Below are 15,631 nucleotides of genomic sequence, written 5' to 3' on the forward strand. Positions count from 1 at the left end.
CTTTCATACATAAAAACATGCAGCCCAAAGTGCTTCACAGAATAACAGAGAGACAGAAAACAATAGCAATGGTAAAAATGACAATAGTGCTGAAACAAATTGCTGAAGCCATAAGTAAAGGAATCAGCAGCTGCAGCCGAGTGAGCAACAAGACAAGTGCGATAGCTTTCGTCAAAGCAGGAGAGCAGCCCAGGGCAGCTTGCAAGAAGGGAGCAGCAGGAATCCTGGCAGCTGCACAGGATTGGCAGCTCTCAGTAGACCTGGAGAAGCAGCTGAGGTTCCCTCAACACATCGTCAGCATGTCACTCTGAGACCAGATATCCTCCTGGTCTCAGAGAGCACCAAGATCATCATAATAATGGAGCTGACAGTGCCATGGGAGGACCGCTTGGGGGAGGCCCAGGAAAGGAAGAGGTCAAAATACGAACACCTGGCCATCGACTGTCGGGTGCAGGGCCGGGAGGCTAGGTGTATGCCCATCGAAGTTGGCTGCAGGGGATTTGTGGGGCGTTCACTCCACAAAGCCCTAAGTGCACTGGGCATTACGGGAGCAGCAAGGAGCAGAGCCATCAAGAACACCACCGAAGCAGCTGAGAAGGCTGTATTTAAAACCCACTGTGTGAGGCAGATTCTAACTGGTTTTCTCTTTTTTGTCTTGGCATCTATAACCTGCTGCAAACTTCATGTTAATTGTTTGCTTCTTTCTCTCTGAACAGCCTGTCGAGGCGTGGACAAACAGTACTTTTCTTTGCTTTTAGATTAATCCCTTTTAAAATGTTGGCTTTCTGCGAGCTGTAAAAAAGTGTTTTTTTACAACTATTTGACTTTTACTTCAACCAGTGTGTAAGCCTCGCTGCAGATTCTGAACAGGCTGGAGAGTTATTATTGATTAATAACTGAGGCATGCAGAGTGATTACACTGCACCAACTCTCACTGCTGCTGGAGGTACTTCTCCTTTTCACACACCAGGGGGCAATGTTGATTTATGTTTTAAAAAGAATGTAAGGGGTAAAACTTATTTGTGTGGCATTTAATCAACAAAGACAGAGCTCCTATAGTAGTACTGCCTTGATTTTGCCTGTCACATCTTACTATTGGAGATAAAACACATCTCCAGCGACATATAACAACACAACGGCAAACAGAGCCCTGCAAGAACTGATTTGTCATCCTGTGTATATATATTTTATCAATTTTCAAAGTGGACATCAACAAAATAACAATCCAAATCAGTACAAGACAAAGAAGACAAAGACAAAGCTTTGAAATAATTTACAAGACAAAAACAAAACAAAACAAGAAGATAATGACATGACAGCCCCCAGATCAAGACTCACAATCAGACAGTGATATCTCATAGCATATGCTGCTTAAGTAGTAAAACACACATGGGTAAAGAGGTCAACAGATATATGGCACCATGCCACAAACCCTCCTAAGAGAAGGAGAGGGCAAACGACATCCTGCCAAAACAGGAAAAGGAGATCAGAAAATCCAATTCTTATTCATGAAATAAGGTTCAAATTGGGAGGCACTCCACCTTTTTGTAACAAGTCTGTAATTTCATAAGGTGAATAAACTAAGACTGGTTGCCAAATTAAAAAAAAATATCTGTTGTTCCGTTTTAACTTCGCAGAGAGGCTTTCCATTTGTAGAACCTTGTATAGTTCTCTGTACCACTGTGTTACTGTGGGTGGTTTGTCTTTAAGCCATTGAAACAAAATACACAAATACAATGATTTATCATCCTAACTCTGTCAGGTGCCAACGTGCTATTGTTTTGTTGCCGCCATTAATACCAACTATCCCTTTTCACTGATTGGTTGAAAGAACAGCTGATGTCCCGCCCACTCCTACTATTGGTTTAGACTCCGGATTACTTTATAGTGGACTGTAATGATTGGCCGAGGAAGAGGCCCAGAAATCCCGCCCAACTTCACTGTGATTGGCTTAAGAGGCAGCCCTGTGTCAGGACGCCGCTTGTGATTGGTTATTAAGCTTTCAGTCACGTGTGCGTCAGCGGCCATTGGTTTACGCTGCCGTAGCCGTTTGAAGGTTTTCTTGTAAAAGCCGTCAGACAGGCGGAGAGTGGCAGACAAACCACAGCCATTGTTACAGAAATAACATGGTTTTACCCACAAAGCTGGAGCTGTACGGTCTGAGGATTTAGCTTTACATCTCAAACTACACACATGTGAGTAAGAGTACGTGTTCTGTGTGTTTTTGTGCAGTCATAGTACACACTGTGATATAACGATGTAATGGGCTGTTAGTTAACTACATACCATCACACACACCAGGACTCACCCTCAGAGACCTCGTTATACAGACTGTTTATTTAATGTGTCTGTTTCACAGCTAGTCTTTATTAAAAGTGTGTTTAATGTGGCTGCTTTGACAGAAGTTAAACACAGAGATAGCTGAGCCTCAGTCACTGTGAACTTGTTTTTATGTCTCATATAAAGGTAACTTTTGTCTGTGTTCAAACACAACTCACAGCTTCCCTTTGTTGTAATGTGATAGATTAATACTTCACATTGATCAGGTATAACACTAAATAAACTCTGGTCAAACGCAGTGACAGTAACTTATTCAGTTATTAGCCTGAGGGCTACCTACTGCTTTCTAAAGGTGATTTATCATCTCATTTAAAGTAGATCGTGTTAAACTAAGCCTCCCTGATGTCTGCCGAGTCATGTCAAAGTTTGATGTTTAGACATTTATCCATGCTGAGTTGTATTCCTGCTTGCCTCCAGGAGCAGCTGTATTGCTTCTCCTCTGTGTCTCTGGATTAAAGGCATGATAAAGATGTATTGTTCTTCTCAACCCGTGTTAGGCCCTGTGTTCAGGTGATTGTCTCTCCTGTGTGATGGAAGCCTCTTCCTCTCGTCAGGGGTGTGTCCAGAGTTTATTAACTGTGGTGGCTAAGCAGGGGAACTGACTCAAGCCTGGTTTGTACTTCTATGTTGACTCTATGCAGTGGTGGCCAAAGCAGACGTGAGCACTACATACTTGTGAGGCTATGTGTCCACGTCGCTCTGCAATGCTCCACTTAAAAGCTTGTTTCCGGTCACACTCAAGTGGCAACCTCCAGCCGTGAGAATTGAAGCCAAAACAGAAGTGTTAAAATATGCAGTTTCTCGAGTGTCCGCTTGAGGCTGGCTCAGGAAGTACTGGAAACCACATACACACAGATTTAAAAAAGGCAATATTTACAGCAGAAATAAACACGTTTACAGCCTGGTACAAAAAATGTTTTTCGTCTGGATAGCTAATTCCTCGGCACACACTGTACGGAGGTGAATTTTTTCATAACGCGGTAAAGTCGAAGATATTAAGATTACGAGTTTTCGATAATGAGGGGCACAGCTGACTTCATTGACAGGCGGAAACAATGTAGCTGTTGGCTAGGAGGCTCAAAGCCCGCCTCTTTACCTCACACTAGCTCGACAGACGTTTGGTTGAGTTCTGCATTTCCAATATGGCTGCCGCTGACGATTGGCTTCAAAGCAGCGCTTCTGAAACAGATGGGTGACGTCACGGATACTACGTCCATTATTTATACAGTCTATGGCCCTACTACATTTTCTGCTTGCCTTTTCACAGCGTCTCTGTTGTGTTAAATTGGAGCTGATGTATCTTGTTATCATACAGATGTCATTCCGAGGAAAAATAGAGAGAAAACATTGGAGGACGTCCACGTCGTTTCGACAGTAGTTACCTTTTGAAGGAGGTGCATGTCAGGTGATACGCATTGGCGTTTGCGTTGAAAAAGGGCTGCTCAGACCTACGGTGTAGGCTACAATGTCAATTTGAAGCAGAAGTATGAACAAGGCTTCATGCCTGGGTGATATACCAAAGCTCCCTTACACTAACTATCAAAATACACATATTGGAAATGGTTTGATTCCCTAACATAGCTAACAAAGACATTTTTGACCTGTGTAGGAGTTTGCATGCAGTATTTGACCGACTGAGTCTCTCCTCTACACCAGGCTACTCCCTTTGTGACAAAGGGAATAGCACCAGGGGAAGCCAATCAGATTTAAAGTGGGCCATGCTGCCCATGACCACCCTTCTGGACACGCCCCTGCCTCCACTTTGATTTACTCTTCCTTAAATATGAAAATATGAAAATGTTGAAGCCAAGACATCTACGTTTACAGCTGAATACTTCTAACATCCGTGCCACACAAAAAGTTTGAAGATGATATGTTATTACTGTCAGAAACATATGTTTATGGGCATGATGGCAACCAGCATGACTTTAAACTGTCCAGGATCAGAGTGCACAGCAGGACTATTCATAGAACAGAAGAAGAAAATGAAAACCAAACCAACTCTGATTAAAGAGAGGTTCCTCTCTGCTTCTACAGGCTTTGAGACAACATTAACGATCTTAAACACATCAAACTACAGTATTTCAGGCTATAACTCTGTTAATAATAACTGTTTCAATATCTAATATTTAATCTTCTCTGCCTGAACTCAGCTGGATTTACCGGAAACTTGAACTTTTGACTTAAATTATACAACATGTGGAGGAAGGAAGCAATCCTCATTTAATGAGCTGCTCAGAGTCCTCCTTTAGAACAAGGTTTACTGACAGGTATGTTTACACATGCAAGAGAACTGTCTTCATTTCATAGGTGGACTACAGTGAAGGTAGAAATAGATACACAGCATTATTACTGTGGAGAAAACTAGAGGAGAGTTAAGTACTAAAAAAGGATAATTCCGTTTCATTGAATCTGAGTTAAATATGTAAACAATGTAGGTCTGTTGGATTCATGACTTTAAGTGTTCTCCTCCAGAGAGAATAACTGTTTTGCATCAGACAGCCCTCAGGTCCTCTTCAGTATTGGCATGTGTGTTTACAAAGCTCACAGTTTTATTGATTAGCTGTCAGCGAGCTAATCAGACGGATCAATGGGTAGAGCTACGCTGTGTGTGTGTGTGTGTGTTATGTGTGTGTGTGAGAGGGAGACAAAGAAACCCTGTGGAGGAGGAGAAACGTCTTCTCTCTGCTGTCTTGTATGAGATCGTTCATACAGTGTGGCTCTGTGGAGCACGTTGAACTGTGAGGCGTTCAGGTGCCCGGACTGGACTGTTTAGAAATGTCACATGTCATGATGACCTGTGGAGATGTTATGACATTACTCGGAGAGCTTTGTCTGCTTTTTTACACGTTATATCTTCCTCCAGGTGCTCAGTAAAATGTGAATATGAACAATGTCACTGTACAGAAAAAGCTGTACAGACCTGTCAGTGGAGAAATGTGCCTCTAATAGTTCATGGAAAAAGGAGTTTAGATGAGTGTAATCTCATTGGATGAGAATTAAAAATATGTTACTATATGATAACTGAGGATACGGTACGTTTTATCAGTTTACGTTAGCTGATATCTATCGACTTTAGGCCACGCAGATAAATATATCATCGGTAAAAATGTCAAATAGGAGATGATGTCAAATCCAAATAACCATGCAGGGGTCTACACTCTCATACGCCAGTGTACCTTCATCACAGTGAAGTGAAGCAACAGATTTTTTAACCTCCATCCAAAGTGATCAGGATGAAATCTGGAGGAATTGACAGCACACTGAGGGGGGGCAGGAGGGATGGGGAGGACTCTGCTGCCTGTGCCTGCCTCCTGTCCCTCAGTGTGTCCCTCGTGCTTTTAGATTAAGGACTTGTTATTTCAGAGGCTCACATGGACTCAGTGTTGGTCTGAAAACTGAACCTCCAAGTGAGCAGGTGGAGAGCAGGACTCTCTCAGAGGGTCCCTGATGACCTGCTATCTTTCTAAAGCTGAACCTGTATCAGAAGGGGAGCTAACAGGACGTCCAGTCTGCCGCCCTCACACATATATGTGAAATATGTCTGAGTACAATGTGTTGCAATGACATCAGAGCAGCGAACTGTGGGACTCTTCAGATAGACTGCAGATAACTGTATCCTTTGTTTCCTTCAACACGTTAAACCAGTATCTTAAGGTGCTTTACAAACGCAGGAACTAGGGACTTCTTGAGGAACTATGTGCTTTTCGATCCAGGGTCTAAATTTAGGTCTAGGGTAGGTAATGTGCCCCCAGCATTTTGCTCCACTTAAAGCAAGTTTAAAGCTGTGTTGAAACAGCTTTGCTACTTGCGCTTGTCTCCTTCAAAGTGTTGATTCAGTGAATCTATTTGCATTTTACTAAAGCACAACAGCAGCAATCTCCTCCATGCTATAAATGTGAAATTACTTTTTTTTTCTTCTACATATGTCACTGGACTGATTTGCATAATCTCCACAGTACTTCAGGCTTCAGCGGAAACGCAACAATGTCAACAATGGACCAGAGGAACCATTTAGTTCCTGGAAGAGTAACTCGTGGAACTAAAAGTTCCTGAAACTTCTGGCTTAAAAGCACCTTTAGTGACAGCAGGAACTGGTGCCGAACAGATCCTCTTCTAACGTCTCATACATCCAAACAACATATCACACTTGTTGTATTTCAGCAGTAGTAAAATGATAATCTGATAACATGAGTCTGGTCCTGCTCGAGGTTTCTGCCTGTTAAAGGAAGTTTGTCCCTGCCTCTGTTACAATGTCATTTAACAGATGCTTTTTATCCAAAGCGTAACTTGTTAAATCCTGCAAAGTGCTCTGCTCATGGTGGGTTGAGATGAGATCAGCAGAATCCTGCCTGTAAGATGGTTGATTATAGAACATAGAGTATGGTCTAGACCTGCTTTGTTTGGAAAGAGTCTTCAGATAACATTTGTTGTGATTTGGTGCTATATAAATGAAGATTGATCGATCAGCATCACCCACAGGTAGACTGGCAACAGGAGTGTAGCTCATCAAATCTGATGCAACACATCTCTCATTAATGGTGATCAATGTATGTGTTTGACAGTCCCAAAAAAACTCAACAATAAACTAAACTAACAGGACTGACATGCAGCAATGAAGAACTGAGAGCATCACTGGACTCACAGCTGCTGCGATTGATTGAGGAAAACCTTTCATTAGTGAATAACAGCACTAATTCTTATAATAATCAGTATGATTAGTCACTGAAAACATGTTCACTCCTTCTACCAGGGATTCAGCCTGCTGTGTGTCCCTCTGTCAGACCGTGTCCATGTGTACGAGGACGGTTCAGGAGCTTTGACCGCAGCCTGCTGAAAGCCTCACTTTAAAGAACTACTTACTGAACATGTGATGCAAATGTTTCAGTCTGACAGAGTTTAAGACTTTACTGGGGCCTGCTGTCAATGAACTGTTCACACACACACACACACACACACACACACACACACACACACACACACACACACACACACACACACACACACACACACACACACACACACACACACACACACACACATACACTGAGTGGCCCTGGGCAACAGGTCCAGTGGTGCAGCTATGCTAGCTGACTACCAGCATGTTTACAAGGCCTCAGTCTATTCAGCTGCTCTGTTGATATTCTGCTGGTGAGCTGTGCTGCTGTAGGCCTGTGTGTTTGTGAGTGTGTGTGTGTGTGTGTGTGTGTGTGTGTGTGTGTGTGTGTGTGTGTGTGTGTGTGTGTGTGTGTGTGTGTGTGTCAGCATTGCAATATAGAATGAAATATATGCTCATTTTAAATTTGATGCCAGCTACATGTTTCAAAACAGTTTACTCATTCTAATATATTAATACAGTTATAATCAATGTCTAATAATCAAGACGGATGAATACTGTCTGATTATCTTCTCTTGGCCACAAGAGAGTAAAAGTAAAAGTCAGAAACACTCATTAAAATGAACAATACATGTTCCAGCTCAGGTTTATAGATATCTCTCATTTACCTCATTTCTGACTAAAAGAATATTATAAAAACGGATGATGAATAATTCAGAGACAGAGAGAGGAGTTCTTCAATCAGAAACATTCAGTGGAATGAGCCCTGTGCTCCAGAAACACCAAACATGAGCAGTGACACGCTGTCTGACCTTTGGTCAGTGTGTGAGGGAGGATGAACTTTAAAACACTTAAACTGGGCCATGTTTACAGAGTCTCTGGGTCATAGTCATCCACCTGACTCACACTCTTACATGACACTCTGTGGTCAGGGTCTGTGTTAATACAACCAGCAGCATGTATGCAGGCTGTCAGAAATCAGTGTTTCGTCCAAATGTGTTTGAAATGTAGAATAAAATAAGATTCAACACACTGGAGTTTAATGACGCTGACTCTGCTGTGACCCCTAAAGAAGAAATACTCATGTGATAAGAGACCTAAAGTTTCCTTTTGTTAACTTGTTTGAGTTTTTTAAGAAAATACACAGTGAGCAGATCTACCATGTGAGGAGAAGTGTGCAGCAGTCAGCCCTCAGTGTGCGTCTTCTACTGCAGTGTAGATTATGTTGGAGTAGATCACAGATGAACGTGAGGCATTCTACCCACACCCCAAAAAGGTTTACTCACCAGTTAGCAAGGTTTTGGGGGATTTTGTGTAACGCAGAATCAGAAGGCAGAGAGTTCAAGTTTCTGTGATGCTGATAAAAAATAACTGAACATCTTTAGAAATAGATGATGACATATACGTAAGTTATGTGTGTATCTTATTGAAGTTCATGAAGTAACGTGCCGCTCCACCCTTTGACTGATAGCATTTTGTTGTTTTTTCTGTTTTGCCATAAATACCTCAATAAACAGATCGTGAAGTTTTTGACCATGATCACCATGAGGTGAAAGTCTGCTATCATCCCTACTCTGTATGGAAGTTTTCAACATAGATTATAAGTCCCTGAGGGGAAATGCAATTTTTACACTCTGTGGTTTAACATGCTACACACACAGGTTAGATATACACACACATGCACAAATAAGGGGCTGCACACAGATGAGTGTCTGTGCAGTTCTGCATTTGGTGCCTTGCTCAAGGAAGTGAACTCCTTAACAAATAGTCCCACTTTCCACACTTTTGGTCCACATGGCTGGACTCGAACCAGCAACCCTTTGGTTCCCAAGCCAAGTCTCTACCCAATGAGCTCTGAAATCACTGCTGTTGTGATTGGATGCAAACAAATGATTGACGGATGTCTTCCTGAACTGTCCTGTACACTGTGCTGGATCAGGCTCAGAGGCAGACTGAGGGTTCATAGAGGACACCTACAGCACACACAAGTTCAAAGAATAAAGACAGCAAGGGCACAGGTGTGAGAGAGACATCCTGTGCTACCATCTAAGAATACTGTAGTAGTTTATCTGCTTTGCACTATTGTCATAATGCTGGTGGGTTGGTTGAGGCCACTGTATGAGGTTTATAAATGCTCAACAAATCAATTGATTCATCCACGAAAGAAAAGGAATATGTGCTCCAGTGTCGACTCACAGGGTCAGTGACACATTCGTTCCCTGCTCTGTGTAATGTTTCTCTGTCAACACACACACGCACACACAAACACACGCAAACACACGCATTACACACAAAAAGGCAGTGTCTTGTTTGACTCGCACTTCAAAAGCATACGCGTGTGTGTCTGTGTGTGGGTTCAATCTTTTGTTCATTCACACATTGATTTAGTGCAGCCACAAGCAGTTTACTGTGAAGTGTGCATTGTGATCTGTGAAACACACACACACACACACACACACACACACACACACACACACACACACACAGAAAGGCCTGTGACTGATCTGTTTTGTCTCTGGTGTACAACTGCTTGTCAGCAGATAGAGACATACACACACACACACACACACACACACACACACACACACACACACACACACACACAAACACACACACACAGAGGCAGAGTTGGAGCTGCTGATCCAGCGTTTTGAGCTCATGTGTTGATGGTAAAGATTGCATGTGATGGTTTTGTGATATGTGGGACTCAGATGACTTTCGAGGCCTGCGCTCACTGTTTTAACACCCGTCCTTTAATATTTGATATAAAATTCAGTGTTTGGTGTAGTCTCTCTTCTCTTTTGTTCTGGTAGTTTAGTCAAACTGTGAGAGGAGCTAACATCTGTCAGTAAAAGAGCTCTGCTGCACGTTCAGCTCTGCTGTAATGAGCTGCTGTGGGTAAACTGATGAATATATTAATGAAGGAGCTGATAGTGACGCTGGGACAGAGCAGCAGATCTCAGGACAGTGTTAGGACACCCATCACTGTGGCATTGTGGGTTTAAAGAACAGTATATCCTCAGTTTAATTACTGGTGTTTATTGAGCAGTCGTGGACTGCACTGGTGAACGAAAAGACAGATTCACATCCTCAGATAAACACTGAGGCATTGTGCAGCTTTTGGGATTGCTGCAAACAGGACTAAACAACACTGTCTGATTTGCACACAAAGGGTTAAATGCACCCAAAACGGCACTGTATATCAAATATCATCTCTGTGCTCCAGCACTGTTTGCGTGTTTTGAAATGATCCATCATGCATTCATTTGAGACAAAATCGTCTCCTTACTCTGAAATGAATCTCTGCAGATAACACCGGCGCTAACAGCCACGCTCTGTTGGAGGGACTTTTACCCTCTGCTGAGAGCTGGTGGGAACTGCTCCATGGTATTTATAAGGAGGATCACACTCCAACTTTTCTGTGATCATGACAACATTTCACCTCTGGATGACCTAAAAATAATGTATCAGTACATAAAGTCTGTTGATATTACTTTGACAGCACTGTTATTAAAATCAGGGGTTAAATCAGTCTGGGACTGTCTGCGGCTCAAACCCCAGCATAAACACACACACACACACACACACACACACACAGGGATGAGAGTGTTTATCATCTGAATGAATGATCCTTGCTGGCTCACTCTAGGGAGAAAGCTTTGTGAAACGATGAAAGTTGTATCAAATCTATCAGAATTGTCTCCACACTAAACTGCTTTGACCCCCTCCTCATCCAGCTCATCCTCTGCATGAGGACAGATCTGAGCTCAGTCAGGATGAGAGCTCACAGCTCTGTGCAGCAGAGAGGGGAGATGCTGACAGCTCATTTCCACAATCAGACACAAAATAAAGACAACCTGCACATAGCTGCAGAACTCTATGATGTGTTTGCTCTTGAATATCATAAGAGCAACATACTTTGTGAATTGGACTTCAAGACTGAGCAGATAGCTGGAGTAAATTGCTATAAAAATGCTATTAGCAGCCGCAGTCAGTTCTTAGTAAATTTATCCCTGAGACGGTTATTAGCTGCTGTCATGCAGACACAATAGAGATGATGAAACACATTAATTTGTATAAGATATGTAGAGGGGGAATTCAATTGATGAGTGTAAGTCAGACTGTGGACTGCTGGAGTCTTGTTATGTAAACACACGTAAGGGATAATGTATGATTAGCAGGTAGTTATGGAAATAGAATCCTGCTTCGCGTCAGGGTCTTGTCTACCCTGAAGGACAGCGTAAGGCGTTCTTTCATTCATGTAGGGACATTGACAAGGCATGATGAGATGAATGCCGAGACTGTCAAGTCCTCTCGAGAGATTAATAATTTTCATTTCAAATATCAAACAACAATAATAACAACGCTGGATCATGTGTGAGAGGAGCAGTGATTAGAAGCACTATGAGAGTAGGCAAAGTTAAATTCTTATAAACTTTATTTTTCCAGCTGATGCAACCCAACGTGTTTGATGAATGTTGATATCAGTGTTTAAGTCAAATGTTGATTCTCAAAACAGAGCAATAGTAATAATGTGTCTTGTCCTCTGTCCTTGTTGTCTTTGACCAGTTGGAGGGTTTGCTCCTTAGTGTCCTCCTGGAGGTGCCAAACGCAGCGGCCATGTCTGTGACTGTTCATGAGAATCGAAAATCCCGCACCAGCACGGGCTCCATGAACATCTCACTGTTCCACAAGCCTTCACACCCGGACAGCGTGCTGACACACCTGAACTCTATGAGGAAGCAGTGCATGTTCACTGACGTCACTCTGTGGGCTGGAGACCGATCCTTCCCCTGCCACAGGTAAACACAACAACCAGATCCTCCTTCACCTTCCCTCTGTGCTGCTGTTTCTGATTTATGTGACATTAAGGTGACATCTTCAGCTCACTGACAGATGTGTTTCTGTGTTTCAGGGCCGTCCTTGCAGCATGCAGTCGATACTTCGAGGCCATGTTCAGCGGAGGTCTACGGGAGAGTCTGGACAGTGACGTCAACTTCAGAGACAGTATACACCCTGAGGTACCACTGCTGTTTATGAACTCACATACACCACTGTTCATAGTCAACATTAAAGCCTCTGTATAGAGCTGGGAAATATATCCACTTTATTAAAGCAGAGACATTTTCCTTTAATATCTTTGTTGGCAACTCCTGTAAACGGAGTGGATGGTATGATTTCGCAGACCTTTTCATGTTCTTGAGTAAGAATCTTGGTCTAATTAATCTGTCCCATGCTAAGGCGTAGTGGGTGGGCGTGCAGTGGGTTCACTGAACCCTGTTGTTGCCCATGGGCATGTTGGTTTTATCATGACCTATTGTCAGGTAGCACATTGCTGTCATGAGGATCTAGGAGGTGACCATACCTTAGACCAACAAAAACCTGGTCTAAAGTAAACCATTCATTTTTTTCTGTTATATTTGAGGCGTCCAGCTGGGCTAAGACTCTAATGAAGTATTTTTTGATACACCCAATTTGAGTTTCTGTATTGGGACAGAGGGCGTAGAGATAGTGATCTTTTGTCTGACTCGTCTCCTTATATCACGCTTCTGCTTTCATTATGAGGCCAATCTTCTCTCATCTCTGTCACCTCACATGCCTGCTTCACCTCAGCCCTGCACGAGCCAAAAACTCCAGTCCACATCAGCCCTGTTATAAAAACCTCAAAGCTCCTCCTCCTCCTCACAGTACATTTATGTATTTTCTATCTTTGGTTTTGGATGTTTAGAAGTTAAAATAGATTTTTAATTAAAAGCTCTTGGGAGGAGATTACCTTGATATGAAACAGACTGAAATTACAGGTAATACCTCCTCATGACCCACTGAGATCGAGCATACACTGTGTATAAAGTGCTGTCAGAGGGTGGGGTTATATATAATGTGTGTTAGTGCTGTCAGGGAGTTATATCAGGATAATCACTAACCTTTGATCCCTACCGTACTTGTTTCTGGCATGCAGACCTCGTGGTCCAACGTAAGTAACTCTTACTCTCTTTCTCCATCTTAAGGTCTTGGAGCTCCTGCTGGACTTTGCCTATTCCTCCCGAGTCATCATAAACGAGGAGAATGCTGAGTCGCTGCTGGAGGCCGGAGACATGCTGCAGTTTCCCGACATCAGGGACGCAGCGGCAGAGTTTTTAGAGAAGAACCTGCACTCGTCTAACTGCCTGGGGATGATGCTGCTGTCAGACGCTCATCAGTGCAAAAGGCTGTACGAGCTGTCGTGGAGGATGTGCCTGCTGCACTACGAGACGGTAACTCAGTCACATCCTCGGTCCATCAGTGTGTTCTTACATAAGAAGGGAGAGCTGCAGCTGGGACATAAATGTACCTTACATAGAACCAAAGAAGAAGTCAGAGCAGGCTGTTCTCTCATGTAATACAGCTGGGGATGGACTGAGCATGTAATGAAAAATATACATTTTCTCACCCCTCCCTGTTAAACTTTTATAACTCCTGGTGTCGTTGGCTGTTTCTTGTGAAAGTAGTCAAAGTCATTAAATAACTTGCTGCATGAGCACATACTCCTGTTAGACACTGAAAAATGCTTGTACAAAGTTTTACCTAAAGTTTCCGGTCACAGTTTCTCTTCTGTTAAAACATAAACTTAGCTTCTGATGTTTGAGGGACTGGATGAGACATAAATACCAACCTCAGCAGGCTGTGAAATGCTGAAAAACCTCCTCTGACATCCTCTTTCAACCCTGATCATGTCCAACCTACAAGAAGGATTGGTTATAAAGAAAGTATCGATGTTTCCTTCTACAGAAATTAAATTTTAATGCAGAGCGGCAGCATCCAGCAGCTGTGAGAGGCTGCTCAGACAGTTTGACTGTCAGCAGATTTGCATGATGGATTGAATAAACTTTGTGTGTTAGGATATAAAGGCAGTGGGTGGAGCATTTTAAAATCTGCAGCTTTACGTAGTGTGATTGGATTGATTTGGCTGCTGACTGTGTTTTTCTCTGCTGTTTAAACTGAGTGAAATATAGCTTGATTAATTGGATCTGTAATATGTGATTCAATGTATGACCTCATCCTGCTGGAGTTAAAAAGCTGAATAAACAGTTTATTAACTCATGCAGTCTGGCCTGTGACCAACACCACTGCAGCGTATTTCATATTCAGCTGCTGGATATGAGCTTCATCATCCTTCTAAACTTAATTCACAAACAGTACATGAGAGGACAAGTCTCTATCAGTGTCACTATCAGTGTCCATTGATCTGACATATGTGCTAGATCAGATGTATGGACACTTATATGTAATTATTGTGCGTACATACTCACTACATGATTTACATGTGTGTTTGTTTACTGTCCACCTTTCAGATGAGGGAGTCGGAGGACTTCTACAGTCTGAGTAAAGACAAACTGCTTGAGCTGATTCTTAGTGATGAGCTGGAGATAGAGGATGAACAGGTGAGAGATCATCTTTTTACATTTCTCTCCTGCTTTAGTATTCCTTCTTTTCTTCTGGTCCAGATCTGGTATCATCACCAGCATTGTTTTAACCCTTTTGTGTCTGTTATTTTGAGCTGTGTGACATCAGAGGTCAAGCAGGTGTTTTTCTTGCACAGCTATTTATGCACCGAAAAACTTCATGTGCAGCCGGCTCTCCTCTGCTGTGCTTTGATCGTGTACTGGTGTGTCCAGAACAAATTGAAACTGGATTTTTCAAGAGATAAAATTACATAGAAAGTCAATGGCAAGATGCAGTTTGATGCATGTGGAAGGACAGAAATTAAAAATTCCAGCCTTGGTGAGATCAGTTAAACATGTTGGTGGAGGGATGTTGTACTAACTGCAGCATGCTTGCAGATGGACCTGATCATAAAGGGAATGAGAGCTCTTACACTGTGAATGATTTCAATGAAGTTCTGCCCAAACTAAGAGTCTAAATCCAACCACTCAAGTTAAAATCGGGTCAAATTCTCCACTGTTCACCGTTTATTGATATTTGGAAATTATCTGGTGGGCTGCATTGAGAGAGGAGGAGGGGCCGCAAGTGGCCTATCCCTCACTTATATGATCGTGTGCTGAAAATGCAAATAATGGGATGCAAGTTTTTTCTTCCTTTTTGGTTTGAACACACCTTAAAAGCAGAGGCATAGCCTCGCCTTCATACACTTCAAATCAGTGTTAAGATACAAAATGTTTTGTATTTGTAAATTGCCTGTTATTTTTGTGGTTAAGTTGTGCGTCCATGTAGCGGACGGCACAGGTTTGAATCCAGCCTGCGGCTTCTTTCCTGCATGTCATTCCCCCACTCTCTCCCAGTTTCCTACAATATCCACTATCTTCTTTTCTATAAAATAATGGTGTAAAAGCCCCCATACAAAATGTTTTCACATCCACAAAGATTCAGAAATCATAACAGCTCTTCATCAGACATCACTTTCAGTCCACACAGAGCTTCTCTTCACTCTCCCCCACGTTATTTTCAATATACTGT

The 15,631-nt window shown here is 42.5% G+C and overlaps 1 protein-coding gene across 1 annotated transcript in view; it reads left to right on the forward strand.

Annotated features, from left to right (window-relative positions):
- The first annotated feature begins 1,979 nt into the window (after nucleotides 1-1,979).
- Nucleotides 1,980-15,631, forward strand: part of LOC117814987 (kelch-like protein 25) — a 30,957-nt gene continuing 17,305 nt past the window's right edge. Inside the window, exons 1-5 of the mRNA XM_034686595.1 lie at nucleotides 1,980-2,195; nucleotides 11,747-11,979; nucleotides 12,093-12,198; nucleotides 13,186-13,431; nucleotides 14,509-14,598. Of these exons, the coding sequence (XP_034542486.1) occupies nucleotides 11,798-11,979; nucleotides 12,093-12,198; nucleotides 13,186-13,431; nucleotides 14,509-14,598 (624 nt within the window). The 5' untranslated portion in view covers nucleotides 1,980-2,195; nucleotides 11,747-11,797. The remainder of the gene's footprint in view (nucleotides 2,196-11,746; nucleotides 11,980-12,092; nucleotides 12,199-13,185; nucleotides 13,432-14,508; nucleotides 14,599-15,631) is intronic.

The sequence above is a fragment of the Notolabrus celidotus genome, chromosome 6 (genome assembly GCF_009762535.1).
Source record: "Notolabrus celidotus isolate fNotCel1 chromosome 6, fNotCel1.pri, whole genome shotgun sequence".
In the NCBI taxonomy this organism is placed as follows: Eukaryota; Metazoa; Chordata; class Actinopteri; order Labriformes; family Labridae; genus Notolabrus; species Notolabrus celidotus.